Below are 17339 nucleotides of genomic sequence, written 5' to 3'. Positions count from 1 at the left end.
AGTGATCTGGACACCTGTGAGTCAGTCACTGGAGAGATGGAATGTGTCTTGTCTCCACTACCCTTAATAACTGCTGTACCTGACACGTGCTAATACATGTCAAAACTCAGTTACAGTCTATTTAAACCTTCAAAGAGGTTTTACATGCAGAAATATTCTGACCTGGAGGAAATCTTAAATTATTGTGGCATAAAGCTTTTGTAGAGGAGCAGAGAAGGTATCTGCTTTTCTGGAAAAAAAAAAATTACAGTAACATATGAGTCTTTTGAGTCTTCTGAGTCCGAACCAAAAGCATAGGGAAAGGCAAAATGTTAACATATTTTGATTGTAACTGAAAAATATAAGCCTCCTCCAGTGCAGAGTATTCAGTGCACATTCACTGGCTGCAAATATTCTGCAGCCTCCTTCCACCAAAAGACACTTGTGCACCTCCAGGTATGGTGGCAGATTGAGAGACATCCCAAATCACCTTGGCTTCAATGCAGCTAAAGGTGCTCAGCACCCTGCAGAACCAGCCCTTCACTTTTGCACTGTGTTTAAATACAACCTATTTAATAGTAATCCCACACGTTGTCAGGGCTGCTTCAGGTCTCCTTTTGCTTTTCTAGGACCTTGGGGGCCCAGGAATAACCCAAAGCTGCAGGATATCCACTATTATGTAGCAAATGATCATAACTTGCTTCCTTCAGAACAAGCACAACTAAGTTGCTCTAACACTCCTGTATTGCATCATGTCCTATTTCATAACAGGGTTATTTTTGAGCCCACAGACTTTACAAATTGCTGGGCCACTCTATGTTAACTCATGTGCTATACGAATGAAGAGGTAAATCTTGTTTCTTCTGTCAAGTTTTCAGCAAAAATTCCTTGTCTTTGTTATAACTAAACTGTTCCACCAAAGCTGCTGCTTCCCAAGATTTTCCAGTAAATCTGCAAGGGCATGAAAATGCAAAGACGTGTGCTGAGCGCTGTTACTCACATTCACTGCAGCTTTCAGAATAGACACACATTCACAAGCAGCATTCTCAGAAATACCCCACACAGGGAATAATGTGTGTATCGACCTCTCTCTTGCCAAACTTCGGATCAGGTGCAGCTCACTAAACTGATGCTGTTCTCATTGCCTGTGCAGAGTACATGGATTCAGCTTCAGAATCGCTTCCAGCCCTTGTTGTCCTCTCCATCCCCATCTGGAGCCTGGCAAAAACCTAACCCCTTGACCCAAATAGCTGTCTGCAATCCTTGTCTCCAGTCTCTTTCCCAAAACTGTTTTTTTTTTTTTTAAATCTTTTATTACAGACGTTTTATTACATAAACCAAGAAAAAGTCCCTGAAGCAATCACACTGACCGCCCAGGTCAAACCAAGAAAGGACTCAATTCCCCACTGCTCACCTTGAGCATGTTGCCATAAAGGTAATCACAATATCAAGCAATATTGCTTTCATCTCCCCGAGTGTCAGCTTTTATTGTGGCTAATATTTTTCTGACAAGGTCCATATGATATAAGACTCCAGTAAGTCAGTCTTCTGAAGCAATTTCTTCCACTGTTCCACTACAGTCGGCCTTTTTAATCCAAGAAACACCATGATATCTGTTGGAGAAGGACAGATGTGTCTGGCCTCCACAATAAACACTTGGCTTGGCAGGATAAAGCAATGCATATTCCAGATACATATTTTTCCACTCTTGTTTTAACAGTCACATAGGCTTTTCCCGTTGCCCAGTGAGAACAGGTCTATCATGGAGCAAAACAAGTTTCCTGAAACCCTGACAGCGAGCACCCAGATGTCAGCTCTGATTACACTGCTTGGCCTCTTGTTGCACCAGTCACCAGCTCCACAAGTACATCCTGGAGCATTGTCAGAGTGACCTTCACGGGAAGACTGTCCACCCCGTGAAACAAAGAAGATGTATTTATAATTGTCTGTCTGTATCACCTTCACTGTGTGTGTCTTATCTCTGGAATCAACACTACTCTGTGCTAGAGGAAGAGTCCAATTGTAGACAAACAGTGCAACTGGGGCAAAACCAGTACAGGAATGAAATAATGTGGAGTAAAATATAATACAGAATAAAATGCTACAGGAAAAATCCTTTATTCCCATATGAATTCAATATTGACCCCTACCCTTGCCCTCATCACAGATTTCATGGCTGTATTTCATTTTACTTTACTTGTCAAATCTTTCTGGTGAAGTTTCTGAGCTTTCTATCCTTCTTATGCTTTAGCAAATCCCACCTCCTAGAAATTATAGGACTGAATAAATCCTCTGAGCTCTGTCCTGGGAGGCATGGGCATTATCTAGCAAGGATTCAGGGGCTTATCACTCTCCCTCCCAAAGGCATTTGGTCTCAGTGGGAAAGATTTCTCCTTAAACGCTATACAAAACTTGGCAAGATCAATCCCTGAAACAAACTGCACAATCTTAGATTTGCAGGATCAGGCTGTTTAGTGCTGCCCAGTTCAAAAAACTGCCTTGTACACTCATAGCCACTTCAGCCTCCTACCTCACCAAGCAAACCCTACAGTGCACGGGCTCAAAAACTGTCGAGAGGTTTGACACCATGTAATAAATCAGGTCTTTGTGACGATATTAAACTGAAGGCAGACAGGCATGTCTTTCTGCTAGCAGACACTTGGGAGTGAAATTATGGGCTTTGGGGGATCCAGGAATATTCCCTTTCAGTCACTGGGGAGTGCCTGCATTCCCAGGAACCGATATCATTAACCTCCTCTCCTCTCCTCCAAGTAAATACGGGCATCTTATTGCAAAAACAACAAGAGTAGGAGTTCCCAAAGCAATGTGCCATCACCACCTCTCTGCCACCCTCACCCCACTCACCTGCCTGCTCCCTCTGTCACTGTCCTGGGGCAGTGCTGGGAGTGTTTATTCGACTCCTTCAAATGCATCGGCAGTTTGGTTTGTAAAAATTTATGGCTCAGATATGGCACCATAATTTAAGATATAAAAAATAAATTAAGGTTTATAATCCATGAGCTCCCATCCTCTCCAAAGTAATGAGATTTTGATAGATGTTTCACTTTTAAACTCTCGGACCCCGCAAATGAGTGAGACATCCTACAATACAAAGACAGCAGCCCATCTGGATCAACACTGAGATTCCCAGGCTTATCCTGCAGGTACTTACAAGCACTAATTGCTTCAGGAGCCCTGTTTTTATGTTTAAGTAGGAATCCTATAGCCAGCAGTTGGCCAAAGTAGCCTGGCTACAAAAGACAAGTATGATTCATGATGCTAAAAACTGAAATACTGTATTTTTTTCCTCTATTCCAGATCAGTGGATCAGATGGGATCACTCCCAGGCAGCACAAGGCAAAATGTGGTAGCTTGTGTTACCCCTGAGTGGGACAGGCTGTGCAGGATGGGCTTCACCAGGGCCAGGGGGTAGGATGGGAAACCCAGTGCTGTTTTAGAAACTTTTTGGTATAAAAGTCAGTCATGTTGATCGTTTGGTTTTGCTAACCACCAATTGGTTTGGTCTAACCACCCATTTTAGAGACATAGCAATCAGTAAAAAATCTGGTGAGGCTCCATCTGTGATAAAAGATAATTATTAAAAAGGAATAATTATTAAAATTATAAGAAAATAATTTCAATTTTCATAAGCAGGAAGTTACCTCTTCTATTTCCATTTTCATTTCATACTTTTTTTTTTTTTTTTTTTACTTTAAAAAAAGCACAGAAGACAATTTTTCCCCCATGGCCTCAAAACGTTACATTTTTATCCTAGTTTTGAGCTTAGAAAGTTTTTCTAGCCCATTTTATTTTTCTCTTCACCACCCACTACAAAGAGCAGTGCAGTTTATGGAATTAGAGATGGAAAGGTCAGGCTGATCCATCTGCGTTTGCCATTAACTCCATCAATTGCAGCTACGAACATACCTTTGCTCTTTCTCACTTTGTTAATCTGCACACTCCATAATTCTCACATTCAAAAGATAAGTTTCCCCTCACTCCACAGTCACATAAACCCTCATTATATGTCACTATTAAATCTCTGCAAAGTTACTACAAAAGGCGAAGGAAGGGGCTGTGCAGTGGAACAAAACGCCCCTGCTCGCACGGTGAAGCAGAGGGACTGGATGGGAGCTACAGCTCTGAAATGAATTAAAAGATCTGTCACACAGTATGATTCTGGCAGTATTTTATTAAATTGCAGGCAAGACAAGGTTTGTGGAAGTAATATATTTTATTAGACCAACAAGCGGGGCTAGAAAAGGGAGAAGAGCTTTTGGGCATATATGCCTTTCTTCAGGTTACCTGTTTCTCCAGGTATAGCTAAAAAACTCCACCATTCCCCTATCTACAAACACTGCCTGGGCCATGTTCTTTCACTATAATAGCTACAACCATAGTAAGTTGCACCTTATTTAAGCATATCTGCCTGCTTACAGGTTAATGCATGAAATAAATCATTCATAGAGCATCTCCAAATCATTATCTTAAAATAAGGAGAGTCAAAAGCTCCCAATGACATAAAATTCCTAGAAATTCCTGGGAGTTGGAACTAGATGGCCTTTAAGGCCCCTTTCAACCAAACCATTCCATGATTCTGTGAAATAGCGACTGCCTGGTGAATCTGGGAGACCTGTTTCACCCACCATTTAAAAAACAATAATTTAAATCAGTTCTGTTGTCTGATGTGAAACCTCAAACAACTTTGGTCCAGTCTGGCAAACGTTCCTCTCATGACTGTGGTTCAGGATGAGCCTGTTGCCGTGGGTGGGTACAGGCTGGATTAACAGCCCTGGGTTTGCACTGAATGAAAAAGTAGTGTCTGTTTGCTTTGCTTATCTCCAGCAAGTGGGTTCTTTCCTGCATCCATTAGGGCTCACTACAATTACAGTGCAAGGCAATGGCCAAGCTAATGAGCTACTGAGAGCTTTTGAGAAAAAACATGTGACATTTTACACATTCAGCTTTTTAAATGTGGTTGTGACTCAGTGAATTTGGAGTTGCAATGATTTCAGGGGATTTTCAGAGGGCCACCACCTTGGGAATATGGTTAGGATTAATAATGCAAGGTCAGACAAGCTCTAAAGGCACCCTGATACCCACCCAATCTCCTTTAGAGAGCCGTGCTGCCAAAAGCACCTTCGCACTGCAACAACCAGAGCACCAATGTCTATGATGATCATTATATTGTCAATATTAACTAATGCATCATAATCTTATTGGCACTAATTCTTAACAACAATAAAGCACATCAAAATCTGGCAGAGATGGAAAGCACCTGTCACTGCCCAGCTGGCAGGGGTCCTACACATCAGAGTGATGGCACAGTTTGCTGTGTGTACCAGCTATATCACACCTGCAGCAGACTGCCCTACGTGTGACTAAGCTTCCAGCCCTTTTGCTACTTAGACACATTTATATTAGTTTAGGAATAACACCCAGGCCTGAGAGAGAGGAACAAAGCTGTCTAGAGCAGTCACCAAAATAGCCACAAACATTAAGGTACTTTTAAAAAAGACAATCAATCATAAGCCAAGTGTAGCTTAAAACAGCAGCCGCAGGGCATTTCCTAGGGATATATGGGAGGCCAGGGTTAAGGCCCAGACATGACTACACCCAGCCCATCATTAATCACCAGGAAATGCCTTTGTCTTGATGGTTCAGTATTTAAAATCATAGATGTCTGACATGGGAAGACCTTTTCAATCGTTTTGTTCGTCCTCCTATTGCAGCACTTCAGACAATCTTCCCCTTTAGTGTTTATTTGATACAATCTGCATTAAACCTGTGCTGTACCTATGCATTCCCCCTGCAGTAAAAGAAATGTTATTATTAGATGGAAGAAGTCAAGATTCAGGCAGGGAGAGACCAGTAAACATAGTGAAAAACCAAAAAAAGCAGAATACACTGCACCAATTGCAATTTGCTTCGTGCATGGAGACCCCTGCAATACTTGGGTGAAATAAAGTGGGTTTTGCACAAAAATTGGCATTTTTTTGCTAAGCCTTTTCTGTTGAAAGGCTTTTCAGAAGGGAAACTTTAAGTTTTATAGTATTTTGACTTAAAAATGTTGCCCTTGAGCCACAGCAGCAGAGCTAAAATCAGGCAAGATCACACAGGTGTCCAATAGAGGCGTATCCATGTTTTGGGGGACTTATGACTTCATCATCATCATCATCATCATCATCCCCCATCATAAGATGGAGGGACATCACAGCCTCCATGCCCTGGTAGTCCCATGCTTCTTCACACTACCAGCTGCCAACTGGGACTGGGAAGCCTGGGAGCAAGGGGATGGTGACAGAGGGATAAGGATACCAGCTCTGAGCCATGGGAGGAACCCCTTGCCTGGGGTGTGATCCTCCTTGGCTAGTTGTCCTGGCTCCATGCCCAGAAAGCTGAGAAGCAGTTGCACCACAGCCTTTGGGGTTCCTTGGCATTTTTATCTTTACTCCATTCTGGGATTTTAGTCACCACTTTAGTTACAAATTCAGTCACCTGTTGCAGGGGTGACAAGAAGCAGATCTACTCAGTAAAGGTGGGCTCAGATGTTGGTTTTAATGAGTCATCTCAGTGATACTTGGCCTTGACTAATCAGTAGCTTCTGTGGGAAAACAACTGAATTAATATTCATCCTGGTGCCAGATTTTAGAGACCGTCTGTGCCAAGCATTATTGGCAACAAGGCCCTGTTTTCCTCCCTCAGACATGTCAGCGTACAAAGCAATAAAAGTCACAAAGGAAAAAAAATGTTGCATTTTAGAGATTCTTTCTTTCTACAAAGCTAGCCATTATCTTGACTCTCTCTGAAGCCAGGAAACGTCCACTGAGTCAACATAAAAGTGACTCTATAATGGGTTATTCATCAACTGTTCATATTTGTGACTGACCTGACAGGGCTCATCCCCTGGAAGCAGAAGCACGGAGCGCTACCACCTACAGCCAGGGCAGGGGTGAATGTATGAGAGAGAAAACACGAAAACAGTGCTGAACCTCCCTCACCCTGCCCACAAAATCCTTTCTGGTGAAAATCGTTTTTAGCTGTTAATGTTGTTTTACGGCCCAATTACTCCTACCACCATCTGCTTCTTTGTGAAAACATTCTGTAGATGCTGAAGTAACCAGACCAAGCAAAAGGCTGAGACAGACATTGTCATTAAAGTCTCATAACTAATGCTGTGACCAGGGCTGGGAGAGCAGCTGTGGCCAGCGAGGGCAGCAGCTTCTGAGCAAGAAATAAAACTTGGAGCAAACTGGGGGAAGGAGAGAAGAGAGTTTATCGCAGAGGTCAGTAAAATCCCCCATGGAAAGCTCTCTCTAAGTCCTTTCAGTTGGTGAATCTCGTGTTTTCAAAGGACCAAATTCTGAAGTCCAGAAGAAAAAAGCCTCACAAACTTAAAGTTGCCTCATCCTGAAGCACACTGGGAAGGGTCTTACATGCTCCAGAAAATCCACACTGCACAGTTAGTGAAGAAACCCTAAGGGATATATTCTTGCAGGAAATCTGCAGCCATCTCAATGGTATCTTGGCAGAGCAAGGACAAAAGCCATTCCACTAAGGGACAGATTTAACATGATTCAGAGAAAGGGATGAACTTCAGCAGGGATCAGGAAATTCTCCATTTCTCTTGCACCAGGTTGGGCACCACTATATTTCAGGTCTTGTTTATACTGTGGTGGTTTTCCTTGAAGACAGAGAAGCTCTCCTCAGGACAGAGTTCCCAGCTCCTGACATGACACTTTAATTTCAGTTCAGATTTAATGTGCCTCAGGCCATAAAGTTCTTGCTCACGTTGACTAAATGCTTTGAATCAGGGCTTGTGAGCTCAGTCTTCAACGCCAAAGGAGCTTACAGGGATATTGAGAACCTTTTGAAAACCTTGAGGGGTAAACAGCATGTGCTGCTCTCCTTGCTCCCATGGAGAGGTGTTTCATTACCTGGGGACCTCTAGTGCCTTTGTAGACTTCCCTGGTAGGAAGACATTACTGGACAGGACTAAAGAGCACCAATCATTCCCCAGAACAGCTCAGGAATAAGTTCAGGCTGTTTTGAACACAGAAAATCTTGCACACTGATTTCTATACACATTCAAATGGAGCATGCATATATTAAGAATGAAACTGCCAATTACTAATTTTGAGTTTTACTTCTCCACACACCAAACCATCTCCCAGATTTCCACATATCCTATAGTGGTGGGATAAGAGGCCAGGGCATGTCTGTCATTCCAGCATAAACTTCAATTTTATGGGTTTACAAATCAGATGTTTTAAATTACAGCTGAATGAGACTGAAGACTCCTACACAAGTTGTCATGTCAAAAGTGAACTGGGGAAACATTCATATACTTTTCTTGTTGTGCAGGGTATAGCATGTGCAGAAGAGAGGTTGGGAAAACTACTTCTAAGCCTTTGGGAATATTATGGCTACACTGCATCCTCCCTGGGGTTTTGCCTCAAGACCTAAGTTTACCAATCTCCCAAAGACACAGAGTATCACAGCAAGTCCTGTGTGTACCTCATGATGCTGACATAAGCAATGTCCTCATTCCCAGCGTCCTGGAAGACCACCAGCACATCACTCCTCAGCTGCCCTTTTAGCCCTCAGGGACTGCTGATAGCATCATTCCTGGGACAGCTTTTATGTTAGAGCTAAGGATCAGCAGTTCTAGGGCTACTTTCCAAAAGAAGACAAATCCTTTGAACTATGTAGCCAAAGACACTGAAAATATTCCTTTAGCCAGTAAATAATCTTGGATTGTTATTGTTTGCCAACCTTTGATTTATGAAAGACTTTTCTACAAAAACAGGCAGAGAAATCAACAAATTTCTGTCAGCAATACAAAATGCAAGTGATTTCCACATAACCTGCAGTAGAAAATAAAACCCATCGTTTTTAGGTGGCAAAATTTAACCTAAAGGAAGAAGGTTCATCTGTTAGTGATGGGATGCTGGCCATAGGGTTAGCACTGCTTCTCTGCCTGAGACCTCCCACGAGCAAAATCATGGAGGCCCAGACCTTCAAGGTGTCTAACTCTCATGGATTGTTTTCAGCAGGAAGGAAGAACTATCTTAATTCTTGTGCCTGTGCTTCAGATCATAGTATGTACCACAGAGGTTGCTTCACGCACCTCATCACACGGGCGTGGTGAAGACAAACCCCAGGAAGGTCATGAGATGTTCACGTAGGTAAGATGGAATAAGCTGGTTAAAAGGTTACATGTATATCACAGTTAATACAACTCTTGAAATTATTTAATTATAAAATTATTTATCTCATACTACACGGATGGGCCAATCCAGGTGAAAATTCTTTTCCATCGCAAACTACTGGCTGTGTACGTTGCTTTTACACTGTTTTGCTTCCCATCAGACCTCTTTTTCAAAATACTTTATTTTCCTAGTATAAAAGCTCTCTGATCTTAATGGTCTTGGAGAAGGATGAAGCAAGAAGACTTAATTCTGGTTGTGGACTCAAGATTGAGTCATGACTGGGTTTGACGGTATTTTTTTTAACCGTACATTTTTAAACTATTATATATTATTCTCCACTCTCTGGGTTCATAGCAACTCTCAGAATTTACATACAGTTGTCCTGGTTTCTGCCACAAACGAGGAACAAAATCTGCAAAGTTCTAAAATAGACTGGCTAATCTGAAGTTTCACGAAATCGTGAAGGAAATGCTCCATCGTCCATCACTTCTGAGGTTTCAGATTTTGCACAGTTCACCACAGGCAACTGCACTGCAGTGGTTATTAGTGAGTCTGGAGAAAGGGTTGGAAGGAAAGGCCAAAAGCTGCAGTCACTGACGGGTCTTCCATGGCTGGTGGGAAGAAGAACGGGAGCAGATGGTTGATTCCTATGAAACACCACTGTCTCATGATACTGCATGGATGCGCAGCCTGATCCACCGCCCATGGAAGTCAAAATTAAACTGAGTTGAACAAGAGCTGGACTAAGCCAACATTCTTGTCCCTTTGACTCAGCAAAATACTTCACCTCCATCTCTAGCGAGGATGGGACCCAATCACACACCTAACTTTCCATCTTTGACATCGGCTGACCACTAAAAAACGGATCCTGAACACAGAGGAACTTTGTAGCAGGGCCAATGGAAGTGCTGTTGCTCCAGCACAACTGCCTTATATCAAGAAAATCGAACGTCCCTTTCCTGTAAGAGCTCTGTGGGAAACAATGTCTGCAGTTAAAAATAAGCAGAGTACAGAGCCCTGGTGCCTGCTGGCTCTGTTTATTCGGTATATTTTGTTTATTGGGTACATTAGGAGTCGCTGCAGACTGCCTTTGACAAACATTTTCGGTATCAACAAAATCCTAGTAACACTAAGCAGTTCTGATTGTAGCCTTTGAAACTCCTTTTCTAGACAACATTCATCTTCCTAATTAATAATTAATCGCACTGTGTTTTAAAGAGATTATCAGGTGTGATAGCAGAGTGTGCCTAAGGCAGTGACTTCATTATCCGCACGGAAGAAGTTTACTTTGTAGTTCTCCTGCCTGTCGCAGGGGTAGGTGCCAAAGGGGTCTCTCTTAGGTTAGAATGTCAAAGAGCAACAATTTAGGGCAGGAAACAATTGGGCTATTATTTTTCTTTTTTTTTTTTTTTTTTTTTTCCCCTCTTGAGGAGCTTTTAAAATCATAAATCTTCAGATGCTCGTTGTGCAATTTAAGGCTCAAGTCGACTTTTCCTACAGAAGGGCCCAATTCCTTGCAGGATGGGGTGCCCTTCCGAGGCCGACCGCGGCCCTTCCGCTGCTGGTGCACGTTTCCATGGTAGGAAGAGTTTACAAACACTGTTCCACCTAACAAGGCTTTGAACTGCATCTGTGCAGAGACGCCCCGCAGCGTGCCAGGAGTGTCAGCGGGGCTGGAAACACTGATTTCACCTAAGGACAGTATCTCAAGTACACTCTGGGCAAGAACTCCCCGCAGATCCTGCCCAGACCGGAGGCAGTTTGTGGCCCTGACTTGAAATGTCAACAGCAGCATGAAAGGAACAGCCCCCCCAAGGATCACTGGGCAGTTTCCAATGTGATCAGCCAAGGATACTGCTGGACAAATAATCATTATCAATTAATTTGATTTATTTCTGTCAGTGAGGCAGCTCTATGCATTAATTCTGAAAGGACTTCTGCACTATCAATGATTTTTTTTTTTTCAATTATTTGCCAGTTTTTCTATTCCCATTGCCTGGTTTCACCAGTGACAGATATTTATGTCTTTTCCCATTAAGTTTTTGCTCACCTTTATGAAGTGTCATCAGTATTACAACCACTGATGGGGAAACAGGGAAGGTAATGTTCTGCCCACAAACTGGACAGGTGAGACTTAAAATCAGTTGCCCCGACCCTCTAACCAGCAGGATAATAATCAAAACCACAAATCCTCAGCTTTTTTGAAGTGCTTTTGACAAAGGAATTACAGAGGAGGGTGCAACAACCCCCTGTAACTTACCACTAATCTGCAATTAAATATGCTAGTTTTTAAAGTTAAAACAAAAAATCTAATGCCAAACTACTTGATACCATGGGTCCATTTCTCCTTGAATTGTCTCCTGTGAATTTTCTTCTATTTTTAGGCCTTTTATTTTTAGGTTGCTGCATGCTATTGCTGGGCAGCTCGACCGGCTATTAATTGGAAATGTTTTACTTCTCATGCAGTTTTATTTCTATGCTTTCTGCACCACTTAAACCAACCTGTCCTCGGAGGAGATGACAGGCTGCAGAGAGCACATTTAAAGGGCAGTTACAAGCTGTGCTCTTCGGGCGCACTGTGGCCCTCTCAGAAACCTTTTGCTGTTCTGTCCTCCTACACCTGCACACGTTTGTGTCTGCGCACACATTATTCTTAAACCATGTCAAACTTTATGAGCATTAGGGCCATATGGCAGCAGTTCAGCAAGCTCTCAGAGTGCAGCTGAGATTAAAAGGCTCCCTGAGCGCAGCCGGTGGAGTCCCGTGACAGTGCCCGTGTGCCGTGTGCGGTGCTCGGTCATGACAAGTGATCCGAGTGATCTGACAGGGGAGGGCTGGGAGCTGGAGAACCCAGCAGGGCACTTCACGGCTGCAGGTCTCTGCATTTTTGGCAGCTGTGCTACAGACTTCGAGGTACTGTGCCACCCAGCCAAGTTGGAAGCTGAACTTGAGAGAGTGGTACACGATCATAACCGCTATTTTTAATACTATTGTCACTACCTTCCCCAGTAACCTAGACAACAGCAAAACCCTCTCTTCTTTCCAGTTTCAGAGCACTACTACACTAGTTTGAACTACTGTTTGAGCTGGAGTCAGTGGCAAAGCTCAAGTCGGGAATAAAATCAGCTCCCATTCAACTGGCATTTCATTTACTGGGACTTTTAACTCCACAAAGCTCACATGCCTTTGCATCTACCACTTTAAAATGCTGGCTAAAAATATTTGCGTTATCTGAAGTCAGATGAATAAATCCTCCCCGCTGCTGGGTACACAGTGTGGCAGTGCACGACACAACTGCAAATTTATTTGTTAGAAACCGTACATCTGTTATGATTTACTCTTGCCAAAAAATAATTCTTTATGGCAACAATTGTTTCACGGTGCTTAAAGTTTTTCACCTCTGTGCCAGGAATCTCATATGGGATAATTCCATGACCTTGGAATCCAGCAGATACATTCCACATCTGTCTGGTCTGGGAAAGCCCGAGTTTGTTGTGTGAAAACCATAGTGGGAAAGTGAGACCTGGAAATATCTGAATATACAGAAACTGCAGGGCTGCTTATTTTTTTTCTTTTTTTAATTACCAGTGTCAAGTAAATCAATCTTACAGAAGTCATTGCTTTGCTTTTGTAAGCAGACATTCACTTCTGATCTTATCTTCAAATTAAGGAATATGGTATAAACATTACAATAATTCTATCTCTGGAAAAAATCACAGCCTTTAAATATTAAAACTAAAACTTGTTGAAGGCTGCTTGAGATAGATTTAAATGGAAAAGCACCCAACCTACTGCAAGCAAACATTTTACTGGTGCCTGTGAAGATTCAGGATGTCAGAAGAACCACAGCTGTCCTAGAATCTCAGGGTAATTCTTCTTTCATTAGACTTTTTAAAAAAAAAATGAATCGTAAACAGCTTTGTGAGCAGTGAACTTGAAAATATCTGGTTTCCTGTGATTCTTCCCTGTGCACATTTTCTGTTATTCTAATAATTTGGCTGAGCTCCTGCTGTAGCCTTGTTGTCCAAGTAGCACTGTAGCATTCCCATGCATACAGCCTGCACCCCAAATAACCTGCACCCCAAATAACCTGCACCCCAAATAACCCGTGCAAGACTGGGGATAAGAGAGTGGACAGAAAGCCGTGAAAAAAAAAAAGGAAGAAAGAAGAAGAGGAGGAAATACAGAGAAAAGGTGAATGTGTTTGCTTGACAGAAGGGTGAGATTAAATATTCTTGTCCATACTAACCAGGATGATATTCCTGGTTTAAAGCAGGAATTGCTGTTCCGGTCATCAGCGGGGCTATAAGTCTTCCTTTCAAAAGGGTTTAATGGTTTCTCTTCAGTCTGCAAATCCTGAAGGTGCCAGTTCACTCATAGGCTGTGTCCTTTGGCAGGACCAAGGTAGTTACAGGATGGTTCCCAAAGGGATGTCACAGAGGAAGGTGGCATGGCAGGCTAACCAGAGATGAATGACTAATTTATGAAGTTCATACAAAACTGTACTAACAATTTTAAATCCATGTGTGAGTCCTGGGTGTCTTAGAGAAGCTTTTATGATAGGAGGCACAAGATTCCACTTGGAGTCAGTATCTGGGATGCTGATGCACCAAAGCTTTGTAAATTGATAACTGATTTACCAAGGCATGCCAAGAATGATCGTGGTTTATAATAAATCATAAAATTATAGCATGGTTCGGGTTGGAAGTGACCTTAAAGATCATTTAGTTCCAACCCCCTGCCACGAGCAGGGACACCTTCCACTAGACCAGGTGGCTCAGAGCCCCATCCAACCTGACATTCAACACTTCCAGGGATGGGGCAGCCACAGCTTCTCTGGGCAACTTGTTCCAGGGGTTCACCACCCTCACAGGGAAGAATTTCTTCCTAATCTCTAATCTAAACCTACTCTATTTCAGTGTGAAGCCATTGCCCCTTGTCCTGTCACTCCAGGTCCTTGTAAATAGTCCCTCTCCATCTTTCTTGTAGGCCCCTTCTGGTACTGGAATGCTGCAATTTGGTCATCCCAAAGCTTCTCTGCTCCAGGCCGAACAATTCCAATTCTTTTTGCTTTTCCTCATAGGAGAGGTTCTCCATCCCTCTAATCATCCTCTGAGGAGCAGAGAGACAGAATCTCCTCCCTTGACTCACTGGCTACGCTGTTTTTGATGCAGCCCAGGATACAACTGGCTTTCTGGGCAGCACCAAAATGTAAAATGAATAAACAGAAAGGTAAGTGAGTACCTTGCCCAAAAATTGTGAGGCAAAGTTAGCTTTGTACTACTGGACACGCTGTGCTCCAAAGGAGGCTGCATTCTAGTGATATATGAAATGGTTTCTTCACATACAGCAGCCAAACAATTTGGCTGCACTTCTACTGTTTTGGATCAAAAGGCCACAAACATCAAAAAGTATGTGAATAAAGCCAATGGCTTTTCAACATATTGTGACAACAAACCAGCCAAAACTACTTTCAACCAGGTTGCAGGATAACGTGTTCCTGGCGACTTGCAGCAATTTTCCTGCAGAAAAGTTTAGCATCAAAGATGTAAACTCCTGTAAAATCAGGTTTATAATACAAAGCTTAAACTATATGTGAGCAGGCAGAAATACTACTGCAGCACAAGAAATAGTTGATACTGGGTGTTCATTCTTTAAAGCAGAAAAATATAGGCAATTTCCAAAGGGAGAAACTGTGTCAGATTTACAGTGGAAGGGTGAGGTGAGCAGATACTTTATACAGTATGCAGTGTTAATGCTTTTCTACCCATTCAAGTCTTAGCAGCTGTTTCAGTAAGAGGGGGAAAATAAAGGCCCTTGGTAACTCTTAAGCAAGCTGCCAATTTTCCACATGGGATTCCATGGCTAAGAAAATTAGGTTTTCCCAGTCTCATGCTCCTGCAAAGAATAACAGCACACTTAGTAACGCTGGGAGAGATTCAAATTCTGTATTTATGAAAAAACTTACATTTCCTAAGTTTGTCTTATATACTATCTTCTTAACAAAAAAGATTGCCTAGTATCTAGTCTCTTTTATTCTGACACTATTGTTTTGAAGGGATAGTGCTTGTCACATATTTAATGTCCCTGAAGTGTCTCACTGTGTGATAGACGGGTGCAGTTACTGGCACTGACAATTTTGTGAGCATCAAAGAGAAACTATGTTCATAAATCAAATACGTATTTTCAACACTCAAGAGGAAACAAGGTTGGAATTCTAAGTGTCAGATATTGATTATGAACCAAATTCTGGCTGCCTTAGATAGAGGCACCTGTCCCAAAACCCACAGATAAGGAGCAAGCAAAGCAAAGCCTGTTGGCCTCGAAACCATCTGGAATGGGAGCTGTACAAGCCCTTTCTCACCTGAGCAGGGCAGGATCTCTTTCCTCTTCAATCACATCTCAGCACAGCAGCCTGATGGAACCAGAGATGTATTCTGTGTACATACAACTGGGTCCTATGGCAACATAGCGACACCAGCTTCTTACATCCATCTCACCCACCTTCTCCCATAGTGAGGGATTCCAGTTACCTCCCAGTTCCTTGTGCCACCACTGCCTCATTGCTGGACACAGCCTGGCATGTGCACTGGAATTGTCACCACACAGTCAAATCTTGGTCATTCCTCATCTATATATTTGTGTATGAACACTCACAGCTGGTGCTGAAAAGCTCCTACTTCAATCCAAAGACAATCATATCCTAATGCTCTCTTGTTATTCAGTCTGAGTCTCTCTAATACCTTTTTATAACGTGTTATATCACAGTGGTATTTGTATGAGATACCAAAGATCAAAATATTTATGTCAGAGAGGGAGGAAAAACCCCGTCAGCATCTGTTTGCAGAAGTGAGATGGTGGAACTGAAGTGTCAGATAATCTCCCAAAAAGATGTCAGCATTTTCAGCTGCCTGACAGATCTGTCTGCCTGTGTGAGGGTAAACAAGAAAATGGCTCAGCCATTTGGACTGAGTTTAAGGCAAAACAAAGAACAAATTATCCATTTTCTGATCAGATCTCCTGCTCCAGTTTACAGATGTCCGTTTGTGATAAACCCTGTAAGCCCCTTTGGGAACAACGATCAATGCACTGTGTGGCTGGCCAGCCCTGCTGAAGTATTGGCAACTTGGAACTAGAAAAATCTCCTGTGGAAACCAAACCTTCAAACAGTAAAGACAATAGACACACCTCGAAATTCCTCTGCATTTTCAATTTACTGGAAATAAGATTGTCCCACTTAAGACAATTCCATGGAACTGGTCTCTGAATTCATTTGAATTTTGAGTAGGTCTCCTGGGTTAAGTGGAGTTAGATTTATGCTGAAGTAAGAGATTGAACTGAACCCAAATGTCTTTAATACACAGCCTTGATCTTTACCAGGAAATGACAGAGCTTATCAGGATGCCAATCTTACCTCTGTAATAATGAAGAAGTCATCACCGGGCTCTCCCTGCACAACAATTTTTTCCCCATCTTCAAACTGGACAGGTTCCAGTGCATCAGCCACTGTCAGCCGCTCCCATTTGTCCAGGGACTCTAAAATATTGAAGATCATAAAGCTATATTATAAAAATACTCTCAACTTTGGCAGAAGATTCATATCTAAACTGACAGCTCTGCCATGCCTGGTTCTGTTATAAAAGAAACATTTCTTTTCATCCAGGCACTTTGCACGAACCTCCAGTTGGGAAACATGAATGTATTTATTCATCGTGTCTTAGACTTTAGTAATCACCCAGATAGTAATCTTAAAAGTTGGACAGGAAAAGTTGGCTCCGTTTCCCTACTCCTGCAATCTGACACACGGTGCCCTGATGCTGCCATGGATTGGAGCAGCTGAGGAGCTGTTTGGAGATACCAGCGATGTGGGAGCGCCGGGATTCTCTTGCCACATCCCACACCAGATGTCAGGACAAGTCCTACTGTCTTTTCGTCAGAGCTGCTCCCATCTGGTTCCTGATGGGCTGCAGATAAGTGATGCAGAGCATTGATCTCAGAGATGACTCTTGCCCAGGGGCGAGATCAAGCACCACCAGAGCCAACAGCCAGCCCCTGATGGCACCAGAGGCCTCTGGATTCATGGATGTTTGAGGTGGCACTGCTGTTTCATTTGCCAGCAGGACAGTTTGTAAGTTTTCCTTTTCATTC

At 42.7% G+C, this 17339-nt stretch overlaps 1 protein-coding gene across 2 annotated transcripts in view; it reads right to left on the bottom strand.

The window, feature by feature from the left end:
* PRKAR1B (protein kinase cAMP-dependent type I regulatory subunit beta) overlaps nucleotides 1-17339 on the bottom strand; it is a 93395-nt gene that overhangs the window by 3530 nt on the left and 72526 nt on the right. For both annotated transcript variants that reach the window (XM_017813607.1, XM_017813606.1), the window contains exon 9: nucleotides 16606-16727. In XM_017813607.1, coding sequence (XP_017669096.1) covers nucleotides 16606-16727 — 122 coding nt within the window. The remainder of the gene's footprint in view (nucleotides 1-16605; nucleotides 16728-17339) is intronic.

Source organism: Lepidothrix coronata, unplaced genomic scaffold (genome assembly GCF_001604755.1).
Source record: "Lepidothrix coronata isolate B3197 unplaced genomic scaffold, Lepidothrix_coronata-1.0 Scaffold41, whole genome shotgun sequence".
Lineage (NCBI taxonomy): Eukaryota > Metazoa > Chordata > Aves > Passeriformes > Pipridae > Lepidothrix > Lepidothrix coronata.
Note: the sequence above shows the minus strand (reverse complement) of the source record. Positions and strands in the feature narration are given on the sequence as shown.